General features: G+C 34.4%; 1 protein-coding gene across 5 annotated transcripts in view; it reads left to right on the top strand.

The window, feature by feature from the left end:
• The window catches only part of Tei (teiresias), a 313,828-nt gene that overhangs the window by 175,701 nt on the left and 118,229 nt on the right, over positions 1-19,898 (top strand). For 4 of the 5 annotated variants that reach the window (XM_070309187.1, XM_070309185.1, XM_070309182.1 and 1 more), the window contains 2 exons: positions 6,643-6,979; positions 7,464-7,699. In XM_070309187.1, coding sequence (XP_070165288.1) covers positions 6,643-6,979; positions 7,464-7,699 — 573 coding nt within the window. The remainder of the gene's footprint in view (positions 1-6,642; positions 6,980-7,463; positions 7,700-19,898) is intronic. The other variant, XM_070309186.1, reaches the window with a different exon arrangement.

Raw genomic sequence — 19,898 nt, forward strand, 5'->3', positions numbered from 1 at the left:
TAAATCTGTTCGCCTGAAATGTACGTGTTAATAAAATCAATCTTTTCGCCCTAATTTAACGGATAATTGGATTTATTATTTAAATATTTCTAACAAATCGTATTTCCTCTTGTGCTTATTCGCAAATGCATTATTTATACGAAAGATATAGCAAAGTAATACTTTAATACGTAAATTAAGTTATAATTTAAAATTTAATTAAAAGAAATGTGTTATGAATAGAGTGAACAAATAATGTCAAAGTGTAGAGCAGCGAGAGGGGGGGAGGAGAGGAACCGCCGCTTGAAAAAGATTAAAAACATTTGACGCAAGCAGGTTGTTGCTAAGGAGAATTTTTTCTTTTAGACTTTTTTCTCACTGCGTGTAAAATAAAAATTATAAAATTTTTAACACACAATATGCGACCGCGATCATTTTATCTGCAGTAGATATAACGAGTAGATGTTGTAACATCGGTCTCGACTTTATAATTTCAGATTTTTATGAGGTTTGTCATGCACGTCTGACATTTGCAGCAGAGAAAATGCGATATTTACTGAGAAAGCAAACATACAAACAAGGTAGGGAAAATACGAAAATTCAAAGAGCACTGCAAACAATGTGCTACTTTCCGCTTTATTTAAAAAAAAAAAAAAAAAAAAAAAAAAAAAAAAAAAACCTAGATTGCAATATTTGTTCGCAAATTAAAAAGTTTTATAACATTCGCCTCTAAAGTTTTTATATTTAAAACATGTTCGCTATTATATCGAAGGTTCATTTTGCGATGATTGAGTTTAAATGTGAGGCACAATATTTTCAAATCATTTTCATATATTACATAAATAATTAATTTTTTTAAATCGGCACTTAATCGTATACAAGTTACAAAACATATCGTAAATAAAATACTTGTTTTGCATTAATTTTGTTGTTGAAAAGTATATTTATACAGATGTAAGGAATGAAAATTATTTGCACGAATTTTTCTCGCGTTTAACGCCGCGGTGTCGATTGTTTGACGTTAGATATGGCCAAGTTTGAAAAGAAGTTGTTGCGTTGACTTGTTTTGTAAAACCACGCTGCTGTTGCGATCACAACGTTTTTAACATTATCGCCCGCTCTTCTTGAATACGACGGTTATTTACCCCGCGGGATATGAAAGCCGAGTTTAACGAGGAACAACGCAATTACGTTGGCGCACTGTTTGGGATCGCGAATGAACGGAATTGCGTTAGTCGCTGCGGGATAATATAAAAACAAAAGTCGTGTCGTTGCTTTCACCCCCGCGCGGCATAGAGGTTCAAGCCAACAGTAATAAGAGGCAACGCAGTTTATAACGTATCGGCGGTGCTTAAAAACAAATGGATTCCCGAGAGCCCCTGTAATGTTTACGGTCGCCGACGGTTAACGTTATCGTCGTATCGATCGTAACGATTTCTAGTTACCTGCACCTGGCTCGATACTGGTTGTGGTTGTCGCGCCCGAGAGGCAGTTCTTTACGCGCAAGAAGAGATGCTTCTTGTTTTTTTCATTTAATCGATATCCGCTATACTCAATTTGCTTCAATACAAAGTTCTCCTCCCCCTCCCATCTCGTATTCGATAGTAATCGCAGCGTGGAACAAAAAAGAAATGATAAAAATGATTCAAATCTTATCGCGGAGTATCGCAATCGTATGTAATTTCACTAATGAGATAATATGCAACGGTATGTACATATGGATTTTAGTTTATATCAATGGAAAAAATTTTTCGATTGCACGAAGAAACGATAGAAAGTAATTATTTTCTACAAACACGAGTCAATTATGGCTTGTGTTTGACTTAGCTGAAGGAAGCCTTGTCGATCCAAATTAACGCAGGCGTTGTGGCTGTCGGAATTATTGGACGCGGATTGTAGGACGACACAACCGGCCTATAACTACCGTCGTGCTGAGAGAGTATTACCGAGAGCTTAGCGCGGGATGACATCGATGGGAAATACAGGTGGAAGTACAGGGGAAGAGGGATCGGTGAGAATCGGCAAGGATGAACGGAGCGGAGAGATGTAAAGGGGTTCAGGAGCAGGAACGAGCTCTGACCGAGAATCACTACCGTTGCCGTCAGGGACGATCGTGCTGCGAATTCCGCTGCGAAAGATAAATTCCCTCGACGATATACACCCTCGAATCCCTTTCCCCGCTCTCCTCGTTCCGCGCTCGCTAGCTCCATTTCTCTCTCGCTCTCGTCGTCTCTACGTGCCCCAGGCACGCCTCTGATCTTTGCCGTTTTGTATACACGAAGCAAGGTCACCTCGGCATCTCTACCGACACAGAGAGTATCCCAGTACATGTCTTTCCTCCGTGTATGCTCTGTGACTGCTCTTCGCGTGCTCGACGGCATGCAAAACTCTATTAATATTCTCGAAACTTTTTCGGGAACGACGGATACTGCTCGCCCCTCGGATCCGAATACGGTGGATGAGACGGGTCTCGTTGATATGTTCTGAGACCGAAGATCCCCGGGTAAGGAAGATGACTACGGTCGAACAAACGTAGAGAGTGTGGCGTAGCGAACGATCGGTAATGTGCAGCGAAAAATGCATAATAAGATATAGCGAAACATAAATTAATTTTTTTTTCTTGCCATTTATGGATACATACCGCTGATATTTTTTTCGTTTATATTCGATTATATTCCGATATATTGTAATGAAACACGTGAGATAGAATTCTCCGTTGACCTAATTACAAAATTGCTCGATTATCGGTCAAATTAATTCGTGATCAATGATTTTTTTTTTTTTTTTTTTCGATTGTACAAGAAATCGCAACTATCGCATTGTGTATGTGTAGACATTTTAAATACATGGGAATATTATTTTATATTCATTTTATTGTACGTGTATAGCGTAAGATACGGAAACTAAAAATTTTTATGCTCGTGCTCTTTATAAGATCATAACGGCACTCGTTTCAAAAAAGAGAAAGAAAGAACCCTCGCGCTCGAAGTATTTGGTCAAGAGAGAAACTGTTTAAAATTCTAATTGCGACCGAGCTAAGCCAAGAAAGTGGAAAATTAGCGGTGATAACCGCTAATTTAATAAAATAGATGATAGTCGAAGTGCAGAGCGCAACTCTTGCGAAACTTTGGCTCTTGTGGCGCTTAATATTTCGCGACATGAAATTGCAAGGCTCTTCGTGCCCGAAATGTTCGACAAATCCAACACTTTCGGGATTCAAGACAATGTTTCTTTACTCCGAATTTACTTGCTCCCTCTTTCCAAATTATCGGAATTCCTATGGCGAATTCTCGCGCTATGTGTTTCACCTTTGATACGCGACGCATACGCAGAGAGTGACGAAGGTACAACGACGGCAAATGTAGGAGGAAATTTCGCAGCGAGAAAACGTCACGTATAGAGGAAAAGGAGTTTATCCGGTAACACAAGGTTTGTTTTACCATCTTGCGTTGTTGTGAATCGCGTGTATTGTACATAGATAAGCGCCATTCGATTCATCTCTTTTAATAATTATTAAGCGCCATGAATTCCGATAAATATAAAAGCGTTAGTCGCGTATATAAAAAAAAGAATCTTCCGAGTATAGATAAAAAAAATGTGTCGACATTAATGTTAGCGAGTCAATATAGATCTGAGCAAGAGTCAAGAGTACTTAGGCGTGATTTACCTGTATATATTAATAGAAGAGAGTTTATTTTGAAAGTGGCAATTAGCTTTCGAGCGGTATAATTACGCTATGATAACAAGTTTCCTAAGCACGTGTCAATTCTATTGTAACTAAAGGGTTCATTACGTTGCGTCGCCGACGTAGAAACGCGGCGCCGTAAATTCGTTATATTCGCGTTGCTCTCGCAACGTTCCTTTGAGCCTGGCCTGTATATTTCGCTTAGCGTCCGTTTTCACTTTCTGCCATAGCAACGTGCTCAGATACAGATCGCGGTCTGTTGACATCCATTGATCATGACATGAATAATGAATAGAGATACACCGCCTGAATAATGCATGTATCAACGTGGAACAACATTCACTCGATAACGGTGTATAACTAGTCGGCTATATTATTGGGAATGTTGATTAACACAGAGACCACATTTGCTATTGGCCGGCGCAATGATATCGCTACGTGATCACGTAGGTCCGTAGATCTTTTTTAGACAAGTCCTTTGCATTTCGTGCGGCTAAAGCTAAATTGTATTATATTTTTGTGCCCGTTCTCGAAAAACGTTCGATTTCGAGTATCGATTTGGAATAGTTGCTTTCATCATTTGATCGCTGAATTTTCTGCATACGTGTAAGTGCGTATGTACGAAAAGCGTATATGTTCGTCATTAATTAAATTATAATTTATTGTATATAAATTCTTTTGAACATTCCGCTCTTTTTCTCTCATCTCTGTTCTTTATCGAGTAATAAAATGGCAAATAGTTTAATTATATACTTTTATCCTTTATTAAAATTGAAATTTTATTGTATTAAATTACAAACTATTTAAATAATATTCCATTGCGTTGATTATTAACATCGACGAAAGTCGAGTAATCATATAATTATATATAACAAATAGATTTGTTTTTAGAATTAAATTATATTTGAAACTAAGTATTTAAAATTGTTCGTAATTGCTATATTGCAATTATTAAAATTTAATCATTTTAAAATTTAATTCTAGTCTCAGTTTTTACCTTTACTAATAAAATATAGTTTTACGTTAATATCACGAATATTGAATTGTAGTTATTACGGTAATAAATTAACGATCGTTTAATCACGATAAAAATAATATATATTATAAGTATGTTTGTGCATCCTTTCGTCCGTTCACGCTGTTTCACGAAATTTTACTAGGTTTGTACGCTTCTTCATAGTTTCGAAGAACTTCAATTTAATAGTTCTCGAGAAATACGAAAAACTTCGATTGTCAGTCCGTCTTCCACGGAATCTGCAGCTTCGCGAAGGCTTTGCGAAGGTTGGTAAAAATAGAATCGGAGTCCTGTTACTTATGTAAAACACATTTACATTCCTCACTAATACCTTCCTTCTAACTTGCATATTCATATTGCGTGTTGATTAAACAAAATTGCTCAAGTATAAACGAGATATATTACATACAGAATTGTTTAATTAGAATGCTTGTTTACAATATTTTTGGAATTAAATTATTTCTGTGATAATATAAGTCATAATAGATTAAAATTTATAATCAAATGTAATATATATTGTATTAATTATATTTTTATTATATTTTTATAACGGGATTACTAATTATTTTTCTTCTCTCTCTCTCTCTCTCTCTCTCTCATTTTTATACATTATTTTTATTTGTCATACATTGCTTCTATTATATTTTATATTTTTAAAGAGACTACGATTAGTACTAATTAACTAAAAAGGAAAAAAAATTAAATTTTCTTCATACAAAAATTAAAAGATTAAAAATTATAAGATACTCATTAAATTGCCTAAATAAATACAATAGTTTTCGCCTTAAAAAAAAAAAAAACAACAAAAAATTGTAGCGTTAAGAAAAATGTTTAAAAGAATAGAGGAATGTATGCTTTAGCTGTTAGTCAAGAGAGAACGTTAATGAAATAGTCGTAGAACTAGCTCATGGCATGCAAACAAGTTGGACTGTCGGTCACCCTCAACTGCTGGTTTGCTACAGAGGGATTGCGGAACTCGCGGCAACGAGATGAGAAAGCAGGGGGATCCCGGAAAGAGAGCTCTTAGCTACGTTAGGTTAGGTAGTAGTTGCAGCTATTTGCGGCTCATCGGAACCATAATTAGTTTTCCTCGTGAAGTCTCGGTCGACCAAGCTCGATAGGCAGGCAGTTTTAGGTGAGGGCGACCGAGCGTGCGGAAAGGGGGATGAGGTTTGCCTGCCCACGCGCCGCGCAGACTAGAAAATGCCCTTCGCAACGACGTTCTTGTCGTGGCTTTATCGAATTTCCAAGGCTGCGCTAACTCGATCAAGCTCCAGCCTTCAGAATATTTACCTCTCGATAAAGCGTGGCAGGGGCACGGAGAGGCGGACGACTAATTTCGTCTGTTGTTACGCGACGAGAAAATTTAGCCGCCCTTTGAATTCGGGCGGATGTAACGCGCGTCTCCCTCCACCAGAGGTTGAAGACGGAAAATTTGCTCAATGCGGAAGATAATACATTGCGTTTATTTAGACACAGCTTCTACATGGATTAAGCTTCGAGAAACATTTCTCTTCTTTAGAAAGAGCGCTAAATTTTGTGAAAGAGAGAGAGAGAGAGAGAGAGAGAGAGAGAGAGAGAGAGAGAGAGAGAGAGAGAAGCGCTTGTATAATTACTTAACTATTTAATTATGTAACTTGACATACACAAGTACATTATGCGTTCTTATTAATTTACTCGTCTGTTTAATTAATCGATTGGGGTTCAGCGTATAAAACATTACAGCGATGGTAACAATTGATAATAGTTGAAGTCTCGCAGTTAAAGCGATTTCATGCGAAAAGTCACGCGACAGTTTATTTAGAAATATTTAAAAATTGAGACATATAAAAAATGTTGATAATAACAAAAATACGATTAAACTATACGCTGTAAACAATGCGAGGCACTAGCGAGAAAACGAAATCACGGCAACTTTCTTTAATGATAGAAAGACTGACGTCATTATACCACGTTGTTACAGGTTCCGTGAACGAGGCTGGCGTTTTTGCGTTACGAGGTAGGCAGGAAGGTAGTCGACGCTCTAGGAAGACTACCACTAGCACAACGAGCACAACGACACCCAGCTCGACAGTGATATCTCTGTCTGATGAAGTGGCCCAGCCCGCTGCTCTTTTGGCCCCCGAGGAGGAATCATGGTCTACCAGTTCCTCCACCACCACCAATATTCCGCTATCCTCAGACGTAGCCGACATATCGTCCAATCCACCTCTGGAGCTTGTGGTGAAGCCTCATAGTAAAGTCATTTTGCCCTGCGAACTGGAAGGAAATTACTCGAGATTATTGCTGCCAGGAGCGAGGTAACACGCGAGTCTATGCTTAATCGATTGCCGAGAATTATTGACAGATGATTAATTAATTTTAAATCGATTATTTGAAATATCAAGTATATATATTCAATATTCTGAAATATTATATTTGAATGTAAAACACATCGGGTTTCAATTTCAAATATGAAAACGGGTGAGATAAAATATATCAATATTATTCTCTTTCTCGTTATCTATAGTTTCTAAATTTCCATATCTTCGTCATATATATATATGTATACATATATGCATATATCTACATATTTAACAAAATATTCCTGTGTATTTTCCTTTTATATTAATATCCGGTTTCCATTCCGGTAATAGTATTGAATAACATCACGATGAAAATCCCTCTACGGAAACAAAGTCTCTTTCCGCGATAATAGTTCAAGTCCCTTCGTTGCCCGAAGATCGGCTGTGTCGAAGTTTGTTGCATGACGTGAAATAATGCGGACGTTGCGCTCCTTGTCAGAAGTTACAGAATACGACCGGCAACGTGGCTGCACGAGGATAACCCAGTGGACATGATCACGATAGACACGAGAACAGAAATGAGCGGAACCGGACACCGATATATCGGCGACTCCACGACCGCCGCGTTGCACATAGACAACGTCAGATTAGAGGACGACGGTGTATGGAGCTGCACGTTGGAGGACGACCGGGGGAAGATCCTCTTCGGCAGACCGGTGAAGCTGGTCGTGCTCGGTAAGTACCTTGCAATCCGTTTCTCAACGTTTAATCCTTCGAAGTCGGATTTTCTATTGACATGAAGAATTCAAGTCCGCCCACGCGAATCTTGGAAAATTTAGCGCTTTTTATTTTTCACGTTATATTCCCTTATACATTTCAATAAACAACGTTATATATATATATATATATATATATATATATATATATATATATATTATCGATATGATCGTTGATAATTTCGCTATTGCGTTTATAAAATATGACTGCTCCATTTGAATTATAAGCCGTGTCATATATATTAAATAAGATATTTTATAAAAAAAGATTTATGAAAAGAGAGAACTATGAAAGAGATTTAAAATCGTCGAAGATACAATTATTTTTCGATAGGCATCGAATATATGATTTCTTACACTATTGATAAATTGATTTATTGATATATTATATACTATCAATATTACAAACTCTGATACTAAATATTTGAATGTTTTCAACGGCAAAAACAATTGCGCTGTTTGTATACAATTTTATATACCAGTTTTTTTTTTAAATATAAAATAAAATATGAAGAGAGGATTGTTCGCTTTAACTTGGCGATTATAAAAAATAATAGATTTTTTTATAGCGCAGTTTTATGCGTTCTTTCCTGAAAAAGCGAGTTGTTCATGAATTTTTTGGCAAACGTGATCCTACCTTGCATAAAGCCTTTCAATTTCACGCGTATAATTAAATTCTCATAAAAGTTCTGATGAAGTTTTTTAGGAATGTGCCGGATACATTTAGGAGCGATAACATACGAGAGAAAATTTTTTCCGTAACGTATAGTCGGAAACGCAAACTTTTACTGTTTTCAACGTTCTCCATTTTTACATCTCATATAACCTTTCTCTAAAAACCATAATTGCATTTGATATTGAAGACATTTATTTATTTCAATTTTAGAATTTTTTTCATTACGTATACATCAATACACAAAGAATATTTCGCGATTTAATTTTTATATTATATAAAAAGATGAAAAAGTTTTTATCGAAATTTATTCGCCCTTTTAGACATGTTTCTTAAAATATCAAATTTTCTTAAAAATTATTTTTTTTTCTTTCTCACGTCTTGTTGACTTATTCTAAGTAATGGTTTATCTATTTTGTAGCATTAAGTAAAAATCATTTAATGTTAATTATTATTTAGTTAATTATTAACATTAATGTTAATTATTATACAATATAAAGGAGTATGCCTACAACTAAAAATTTTTGTGCATTTTTTATCTCGGTTATTCTCAGATTTAAACGTTATAGATAATGTCACTGTTCTTAAGAATCTTCGGCAAGTGGTCCGGGTCACGAATAAATTGCGGAACGAGACGTTCTAAGCTACCTGAGTCGACAGTAATGGCAAGATTTATGCATATTAATTCGTGCCGCTTGGATCCGCCGGTCGCATCGTTATATGAATATGCATTTGCCCTAAAAGTTTCCGTTTTACGTCTTCTTTTTTCCTTCGCTAGACAGATGCGTCGCTCGTTTTATCGGCTACATTTGTCTTCGAGACGAAATGCGCATGTTTTCGCGACGCGTCGCAAGGCAAAATAATCGCCAGTTGATGCTCTTCGGTATTGTTCGAGAGCCCGGTTAAATAAACCCTTGCTTCATATAGTCTTGCTTCGCGCTCTTCCTGTTTTTAATATCCAACCACCGAGTAGAATGAAAAGAACACGGTCAACTGTTATCTCTTGTGAAATGGCATGTCCGCTCAACGTGCTTGTGTATAAGTGCGGATATGTGGTTGGCATACTATTCGTTTTTCTGCATTCTCCTTTATGCGTCGCCTGGTTATTCCGCTTCAGGGCGATGTTTATTTTTCGGTTTTCGTGCAAAAATTTTGCACTGACAGCGATCTTCACCGACGGTATATGTGCGGCTTTGCTTAGCATAAAACTTTTGAACGTTAATACACATGGAGATTATTTACTATTCGCGAGAGATTTATTATTTTGATATAATTCTTATGAAAGAAATCTCTTTTCAAACTAAAAGTATCAACAGAGACACAAAGATGGACTTTTCAACATTAATTTCTTGCATCTCAAAAAATGTAAACTCTTAGAGGAACGATAAAAATTACAAAGGCTTTTTTAGTAAGTAAAATCTATTTAATATTAACCGACAACTAAATGTACCTTGTTCATTAATATCTCAGTGAGCTTAATTCGCATATAATAGGCTCGTAAATAAATTTCTCTCGTTCGTGTAATATTGAAATCGGATATTTTGACTGCTGGCAAATAAATTCTCGAAACGTAAGCAATTACTTTCGTTCACTTCTCGATACTCCGAATTATTTTGCGTATCTCAATGAACTTGTACCGACTTTATAAATCTTTGGATATAACTTCTTTCTATTGTACTTTTCGCAAACCAGTTGAGTAAATACGAAGGAAGAACGCTAAAAGTTGCCTGCTGCATGAAATATAGCACGTAAACCTCGGTGCCCGATAAGACGTCGAGTACACTTAACGTCTATCCCGGCCAAGTCGAGAAAAACAAATCAACTTGGGTGTTCCAATCCGGAAACGTGCGTCCAGCACGCCAAAGCGGGCAAAGTCAGCTTTCATTGAAATGCAATGGCGCTTGCGTTTCTTTTATATACTTTGTTTTACGTGCACAGTATGTCGTGCCATACTGTGTTCTGTGTGAATCCCGAGATATCTATGAGAGATATACTGTTGCAGTTGTATTCGATTATGTTAATATATCTTCGCGAGTATTGAAATATTAGTTCAAATTTTTAATTTCATTTTCGCAGTCTATATAAATATAAATATATATATATATATATATATATATATATATATATATATATATGTATTTATTATCAATTTGACAACATTCTATCCAATGTCAATGTTTTGAAAGATGTTAATGATGTAATTATAATTGATAATTTGGGAAAGATATCCGAAGGTGAATTAACAATGTGCGTATATAATTTTATACCAATAATGCCATTCCAATAATGTCAAAGTTATTGTTGAATAACATACAGTATATTGTTTTAGCTTTTAAAAGCTTTATATTGGATATCAGAAAATTTGCGATAAATTTAATGACGATCACATCGTCGATGTAACACCTTTCGACAATAATTCCATAATGTACGCGGTATGTGTTTATGATTATCATGTCTCCCGGGTTATCGGACTTAGCTTTAACTACGTAACGCATACCGCACGTTGCTCGTAACTGCAATATAAAGCCACGATGAGAAAATATACAAATTTAATTTGTAACATAGAAATTTCAGTTATATCCCGCTATTTTCGTTCTATTAAATTATGAATGTATCGCGTACTCTATGTTCGTATCGATTTAAAATAATACATTTCTACAGAATTAACATTGTGAAATATATTGGCAGGCTCATTATCATTTTGCAAATTATTATTGCTAATTAGAATGCATAATATCAAATCGATAAAGAGTGTCAAGATATGTAACGGTAGAAAAAAATAATATATAGCAATATAATAAAAGTATAAATATAAATAATATAATAAATAGTATGAATATATATAATTTTAATAGAAAAATAAATTATATAGAGAAATTTTAGAAGATTGAAAAAAACATTTTGTTTGATTCAACAAATTTTTATTATACGTGTCAATGTAATTTATAAAAATTACGATTAGTCCGAATATGTGTTTTAATAGTATTTGGCAATAGATCTCAATACTATTGGATATCTGATATTTCGAAAGTTTGTGTTAATTCGAAGAAGTGCGTTTGGAGATGGATGGATATGTGGAAAAATTTTTTAACGATAACATCAGGTCCCGCAAAATTATCACCTGTACGTTTCACCGATCATCGAAAATTCAGTCGTCTCATCGTGTAGGTAAAATGCGCAGGAAGGGCACGCGGTGAGAAAGGTTCTCGTCTTCCGAGTGAACGTACGTCTGCGGTTGATAGGGATAAATTTGCCTAGTGCTCCAGGAGTGCTCGACATCGAATCCGCGAGCGAGAAAAAGTTGAGAATAATGTACGTTTTATGCGGTTTCTAGATTCTCTGTATTTTATTCGACAAATAGACAGGAATGTTAAGGCATTCGCCCTTAATCCACGCGTTAGTCGCAGGGACTGCAGCCTCTTCAAAATACATCTTCGAGTCATCCATCTTTGCATCTTCCTCTTCTGCACTTTTCAAAACACCTTTTATTTCTCTCGCGTTTTCGTGGTATTAATTTTTTCAATTTCTCATCATTTTTTTTCTACATGCGATTCCTCTATTTAATTCTATATTTTTAAAAAATTTTGTTTATTTTACTAAATAACTATTGTTTACTTATAAATTTATTCTTGTTTTAAGATTTCGCATTCGCCCGTTCAAAGAATAAATAGACTTTGCTACATCCTGCTCTCTCTCTTTTTTTACTCATCTTTTTTTTTCTCTTGAAGGAAATTCAATTTACTGCCATTTTCTCGCGTGCCTGCGCGGAAAGATCTGACATTTAACAGTTAACTGGTACTTGTAATCGTTATCGCTCGATCTTTTCGATTTTTCGCCTTAATTCGCCATCATTTCTACCTTCGTATTTTACTCGCTATTTTTCTGTCTCTTTCTTTCGATCGCTATCTCTAGCTTCTCTTTGTTCTTTATCTCTCTTGCTTTTCCTACGAGCAACCACTCTATAAGGTTGACAAGATCGGTATAAAGTACAGAGAAATCTTGTTGTCTGGCGCGAACAGAGGGCATTCCACTGTCTGACCAATATCGAACTACTCCCCTTTTGGCCGACTATACGCGCGCTTCTCTACTATTGCCGACCAATAGCGGAACTCTATCGGTATACATATAGAGCTACGTCAACGAAATTCGTGTCATTCCGCTCGCTCGTATCGTCTTTCGATTGCGTTCGACGTCGTGGCTCTTTTTGATTCATGTACATATCGATACTGTTGCTGCTTCAAGCATGTTTGACCTCGATGCGGTTCGAGGAAATTGAGATTCTTGTCTCAATGTTTTTTATGATCCTTTTTATGGTTCTTCAAGAAATTATTAGCGACCCTTAAGCATCGATGAAATACTTAAATTTATTTAGAAATTGTTTATTTTAGATATTTATATTATACGCGAATTAATATTGTTTTAAATTAAAATATGAATAAATATCATATGATAAATCTATACAAGTTACTGCTATAACGTAATAAACTAATTATTTTATATAAATACGATTTTTATCAATTTCTTATCAACATTATATTAATATGTGAGTGCGTATTAAGCCGTTTGAAAATTAGAGAATATTAATATATTGTATTATTTTGACGATCTAAATATTTCCAATTAAATTTATTTTTACCCTGTTGTCGCAATTTGCCGTTTCCGCGAAGGCAATTATCGAAGTGCTTATTTTCTTGTAACAGCGTTCAAAAGTCGAAAGTACTCATAAACCGGGCGGTCCTTTTTTTTTTTTTCTTTTTGCACACGGTGTGCACATTTTGCTGCTACGCGCCACGACAAAAGGAAGAGTTTAATGGCGTTGTTTCTATCGTTGTCGCCGTTCAAAGGAACGGAAATGTCGCGCTCTTCGAGCGAATGAAACGGATGTCAAAGATAGAGCGGAGGACGTTTACACAGGGTGTTCATAATGGTGCAGGAAGCGTAATAGCAAGGCAGGCGCGTGTAAACATGCCAACTGCGTATGGCTGTGTGTAAATTCCGGGAACGTGGGGATTATCTCTTTCCGATTAAAAAATGATGTCGCGCTTACGCAGCGATTGTACGCTGTCGCTTTGTTCCCGTGCACGCAAATGAGAACTGTCATGAGGTCTTTTTGTCATTCAACGGTCTGTCGCGCGGACGTTGACGCGATTTATTCGTGACTTTGTCAGCGCAGACTGGAACGATTAATTAATTTTTGGTAATTTAAATGCAATTGCCGGACATGTAGATACTCAGAGTCGTTATATAAAATCAGTAATGCGCTGTTGCAACGAAGATAATTGAATTGACCGATGCCGCGTGCTGCTAAAGTACTCTTATTGAGTCCATTATACTGTTTGTGATTTATTACATGTCATTAATGATCGATGAAAAGTAATTGACGAAAATGCGTGTTCGGAAAATGTGTCAGTTGAAACTCGTTTTATGATTCTGTCGCGTTTCCACTTCATAAATGATGAAGTGGAATCGTAGCAAATACGTTGTCACGATTGTTATCTCATAGTTGTTGTTATTTTAACGGATTTTGAGCGATGTAAATAAATGAGATATCACTTGTCATTAGGAAATTATTTGATTTTATGCAAATAAGAAATCTTCATATTTGCTTTTATATTACGATTAATGCATGACGAGTGCTCTAATCAAATATTCTCATTTTATTACGAATTTATAATTGATTTTGGTACTTTCATGGACGTTTATTAATTAGTACGTTAATGCGTAATATATTCTGATTATACGTACATAGAAATTATTATTTTTTATTTTATACTATTTTCTGTGCATTTCATATATTTAGTAATATTTTAATATTTTATAATTAATTACAAATGTTTGATTTGTAATTATTGTTGCTTTAAAATTACTGTTATCGTGTTACAATTAAGCCGCGTAAATTAATGCAAAAATATCACTGGTATCTGAATAATAGCCAAAAATTATTCCATTTATGTAGTATATCAAATTTATGATTTAATGAAGCGAATTTAGGGGCCTGTGCAAGTACAATTTTTGATGCAAATTCTGTTCGCAAATAATTCGGTATGTCGAGTTACGTGCCTCAGGAACCACACCTTTATGCTCAAGTACAACGTTAATACGATCCATCGTATATAAATGCCGACAGAGCCTGTGCGCGACATGTGAATCATACATACACTTAGACAATCATTGTTCCAAACCAGTGGAATAAGGGGACAATGAGATCGAGGCATTAATGCAAGTGAAGTAAATTAGCGCATCAAAGCTTGGCATCAGGTTACTATACTGCCCAGTGATTATTGACGCGAGCCGAATATTGGCCACTAACTATTCACTGAGTAGCTGAAGGTTACCTTGTAATTAATGGAACGATCAATGCGATATTTCCCTGAATTGTCGTTCTATTGTGATATAATTTTTGCGTTACTTTTTGACATCTAAATTGCCAGCCAAAAAGCGATTTTGCCTGCAATTATATACCATATTATTTGAATCGTTTTGAAAATGATGGCCCAATTATGGAGATTTTGTTAAAATACAACGTATTATGCATTATATATATATATATATATATAATTTATTGAATTTCATAATTAATGCAATTCTACTATCATATTATTTTAATTATGTCATATAATTACAATGTATGATATTCCTATAAAAAACTAGACAAATAATAATTAATGACATATAATGATATTTTATTCATGATATTATTTTATTAATGACATTTTGGGCTTCGTTATATATTTTTTAACAGTATGATACATGTTAATGCACTTATCCATTTATATTATCCGCGAGTGTTCTTGCAGCAGATTGATCAGTATAAATTACATACGCATTATGCACTGGATAATTGCCCATTTATCTCGAAAGATTGGTTTACAATCGCGTAGCAACATGTATATGTAGACAGACAATGTATCCGAAGACCAGCTCGGTGCTATATGTGCCTTGTGATTTATGTAGTGTAAATGAGCAGCCACGTGTAATTAAGTTGGCTACTGATTTGGCGCTCTGGCTTCTGTGACGTTTCGCATTTTCAATGATTCCGAAGTTTAAATTTCAAATGTAATTAATGCCAAATTAAATTCTATGCTAATCTTCCCGTTCATTTTATACGTTACAATGGTCCAGCGTAATGCCGGAATTCAATATTTTATCGCGATATCGGTTTCTTCCGCACATTATCTTCGGCAACATTAAAATAGAAATTAATAATTAACGACCGTATGAGCAAATATCGAAGACAACTATATTCTTTTTTTCTTAATAGGAAATAAATTTGATTTCTTTCACGTGCTGTTGCTATGCGTCTTTTGTGTTATCTCTAATTTATTATAATACGAAGTATATAATTATAAATGCGATTATAAATATTAAAATGTTGCAAACAGTCAAACGTCAATAAGATGCAACATATATATAAACAAAAATATAGAAATGAAATCTCTCAAAAGCTATTTTTTACATTTACCAATAATACCGTATTTTTTTTCAAGCTGATACCTGGTCCTCATTCATTTTTCGCTTTTTTTCTCTTTACTTTGCTCTTTTTACTTCTCTCTCTCTCTCTCTCTCTCTCTCTCTCTCTCTCTCTCGCCCTCTTCATCTCGTGGAACATATGCGAGTGTGCGCGTGATGTAGATATGTCGGTAGTTCGTATTGAAGTGGAGTGGCGAGTCAATAACCCTGTGCTTCCGAGTGACGGTGCACTCGAAGGGCTGTCAGTCGAACCGAAAGCTCTCCTGGCTTTACGACGTTATCGTCCGTGTGCATTTAGTGTCGGTCAGCGATATGCGACGGCCACTGTTTCCGGTGTTAAAGAAAGTGCACTTTGGCCCGTTCTACGCGGTAGTTGCCACGAGCGCGACGCGATTAACGATCTGGGATGAAAAGCGCCTCTGTCGGTGAAACGCTTGTTGAGCAAGCGCTTTTCCTTCCAGCCCCTCGATTAGATCTCTTTCTATGTCGGATCGTATCATTTTTACGCTTTCAGGCAGTCGTTTTGGGTTGATTTGCCACTATTCTTTAAAATCCTTTAAAATCAACGATTTAGATGCTTGTTTACCATGTGCAGTTTTGGATAATTTATGAATTTTGATTTTAATTTTTAATCAATTCTCTATTTAATTTTGAATTTATCATTTCAAAGGAGAAAATTTCAACATATATATTAAACAAAATTACATTATAATTATATATTATTACATAATAATTATATTATTATATGCTCTTAATATTTATGATAAAAGTATTCGTGGTTAAGTTGTGGCAGTAAATAATTTAATTCCTTTTTTTGTTTGAATTATCCTAAAAATTCAGTACACGATTGTTACATTAGATATTTTGTAACGCTGTAAATCAAAATCAATATCAATAACGAGATTTATCAAGATGTGGGATGATAATGCCTCTAGATCTTTTAAGCCTGTTTTACTACACTTTGAAAATAAATTGATTTATACTGACTTGGTTGACCCGGCTTGATCCGGCAGTACTTAATTAATTGCTCGCCCACGGTGCGTCCGTTTTCATGGCAATTCTGTAACCAGGCTTGCGCCGCAATACACATACCATTGTTCTGTTTTCTGGCCTGCTAGGAACGCGATAATTAGTTAGCTAGCTCTGGTCGTTCGGCTGCTTGTTCAGTTGCCGCGCAAACAGCTGCGGAACAATCTCTGGTGTTCGATGGGATTTAATGATGAAGCAAGACCGCAATCCCATTCGTGATCTCTCGGTCATATCGGCGCATATTTGTTTCACGATGTGATGGTAACGCGGTCAAGTTAATCTGCGCTTTTCAGCTTATATTCTTCTTTTCTAACAAACCGAACGATAAACTCTTTGATTGGAATGTTAAAGTAAATTTTTTAAAAAGAGTTGTTTTAACTAAGTATTATGAATTAATTTAAATAAGTATTATAAATCACGTAGTATATTCTCTAAGATGATATATTTTAAATGACTTACATCGTATTTTTTACGTTCACGTTCGTTTTTCTTTATTTTAGATAACAAAACAAATTTGTATGTGTGTTTGTGCGCGATTGCACATAAAGATATAAACGTATAAAATATTTTACGACAAACCGTTTATATGAGATTTTTTTTATTATCATGAATATTTTTTTAACAGATTTTATCAATTAATATCATTAAAAAGCGTCGTTAAAAAAAAGGATCAAAAAATAAGAACGATTCTGCTTGAAAATTTTCTAACATTTAAAATATATATTTTAAAATGATAGGAGAGAATATTATTTAAAATATTCGTTTTTATTTTTATCGTGATACTTCTCGTCTCTAAAAAAGATAAACTGTATATACAAGTATCTTTTTTTATATATTTTCGCATATCTTAACGTAAAGTAAATTATTTGAAGCATTGAAAGAAAAAGAAGGGTCATTAAATTATATTTTCGCTGTTTCTTGGCGTTTAATTTTAAAGAGCAAAGGATCCTATCGTTTCTGCGATGCCTGGTGTTCAACGTCAGTGCTTATGCGAGTCATTTCTATGTAAGAGCTAACACTTTATAGGTTGATAGCGGAGCTCAATGGTGATGTTCGTTTTATACGATGGATCCAACACAATGTTCATCAGTTTTTTCCGCGCATTTATTCAAGACTTTCTAAGACTGTTTTATGTTGAAAACATTGTGATATTATGATGTATTTTTATTTAAGGAATTACTAGACGTATCAGCTACGTCAAAAGTGAATAAATCTGATACATTTCGAGATTCATGAATTTGATATTGCGAACAAAGCACTTTTAGCCTTTTAAAATGTAAAATTAATAATTAATTTTTGTGCCGAAGTAAAGATTTGCCCTAGAATTAAAATTTTTATTTTCATAAATTTTTATGTACGATCACTATAAAATTTTCGTGATACAATCACTATACAAAAGCTAGTTCGATATAAGATAATATTTACGATTTTGAGATTAAATTACATTCTACAATGCAAATCTTTACTTTAACTTATAAATTAATTATTAATTTTATATTTTAAAAGGCTAAAAGTACTTTGTGTGTGCGCACAATTGTCAAATTCATAAATCACGAAATGTATTAGATTTATTACCTTTTGACGTAACTGATCCTCTTTAAAATGTTGGATCTTATATTATACGCATACACATTCTTGTTAAAGTTCTTTATGTATAATATACACGTACATATATTAAATTGTACAACTCACTAATCAACGTTAACTAAGTTTTGTGAGAACTTTATCGAAACAAAGATATATATAAAAGTTAGTTGAAAATTTAAAATGAGAAATATTTAATTACCGTGTTAAATAGCTCATTAATTAAACCGTATAAATTCTCGCTATGCGAAAGTCGAGTGGAAATTTTATCTTTCCAATTGAACTTTATGCGATAAATTTTATTGGAAAAGCTTTACGTTTCTTCGTACTCTGGAAAACATTTTGTTGAAATATTAACTTAGGTTAATTTAATGATACTTATATTTGAAATTTTACATTAAATGTACGTTCTTAAATTTACATCTGACATTTTATTGTTCGTTAAATAACATCGATTTTTTCCGCTTAACTTTATATCTTTGTGTGGGAATGGAATATTGTTAATATTTAAAAGATGACGCGTATATGTGTAATGCTTTTGAAAAGTTTTTCCTCCAGAGAATTGGAGCGCAGCTTAAAGAGGATGCCTATATATAGGTGAGAGCGTATTGAAAGTCGAGAAACCAATTCAAGCGACATAGATCCAAAGCTATCTCTGATATTGAGTATCTATTCAATCGGTCCCCATGGATCTGATTTCCGTTTATTACCACGTTGCTCGAGCAGTCTCACATCTTCAGTTAAGCGAAAAATCGGAGCGGATATGAAAGTAAAAAGAATTTCGCGGCTACATTTGAGAATTTAATGCACACGTACACTTATTAATATATTTATCTGCAAACAAATTGATTTTAAAATTGTCAGTTTTTGTCGCTTTTTCTCTCAAAAATCTTACATTTTTTAATTTTCATATATTGGATATATCGACTTTTCTTTCACATTTTCTATTTCATTTTACAATCTACATTCTATAATATTTTAATTTATATTTTATAGATTTGTTTATTATCTAATATCTATTTTTTTATTTAAATAATAATAATGTAGTAATGTAATATTACTGATTGATGAACTTTTAGTAAAATCTTTTAGATAGTTTACTTTTAGTAAAATCGATGTATTGTGGCGGACATTAGTGGAGAAGAACGAAATTTTTTTTTTCATCAAAAATATACTGTAGATTAACTGAACGAGTTCACACTGATATTGTTAGAACTTTAAAATAAATATGAACTTTTAGTTATGCTGATTTGATTTTTTATAAAGAGTAAGAGAGAAAGAGAGAGAGAGAGAGAGAGAGAGAGAGAGAGAGAGAGAGATTTACTTAAATGTAAATGAGGATATTGCGTAGGTAGATGTATTTTTCTTTTTATGAGAAATAATTTTGGCATGTCTGTATTTA

Source organism: Polyergus mexicanus, unplaced genomic scaffold, assembly GCF_030449975.1.
Source record: "Polyergus mexicanus isolate NDT 795.1 unplaced genomic scaffold, iyPolMexi1.0 SCAF_16, whole genome shotgun sequence".
NCBI lineage: Eukaryota > Metazoa > Arthropoda > Insecta > Hymenoptera > Formicidae > Polyergus > Polyergus mexicanus.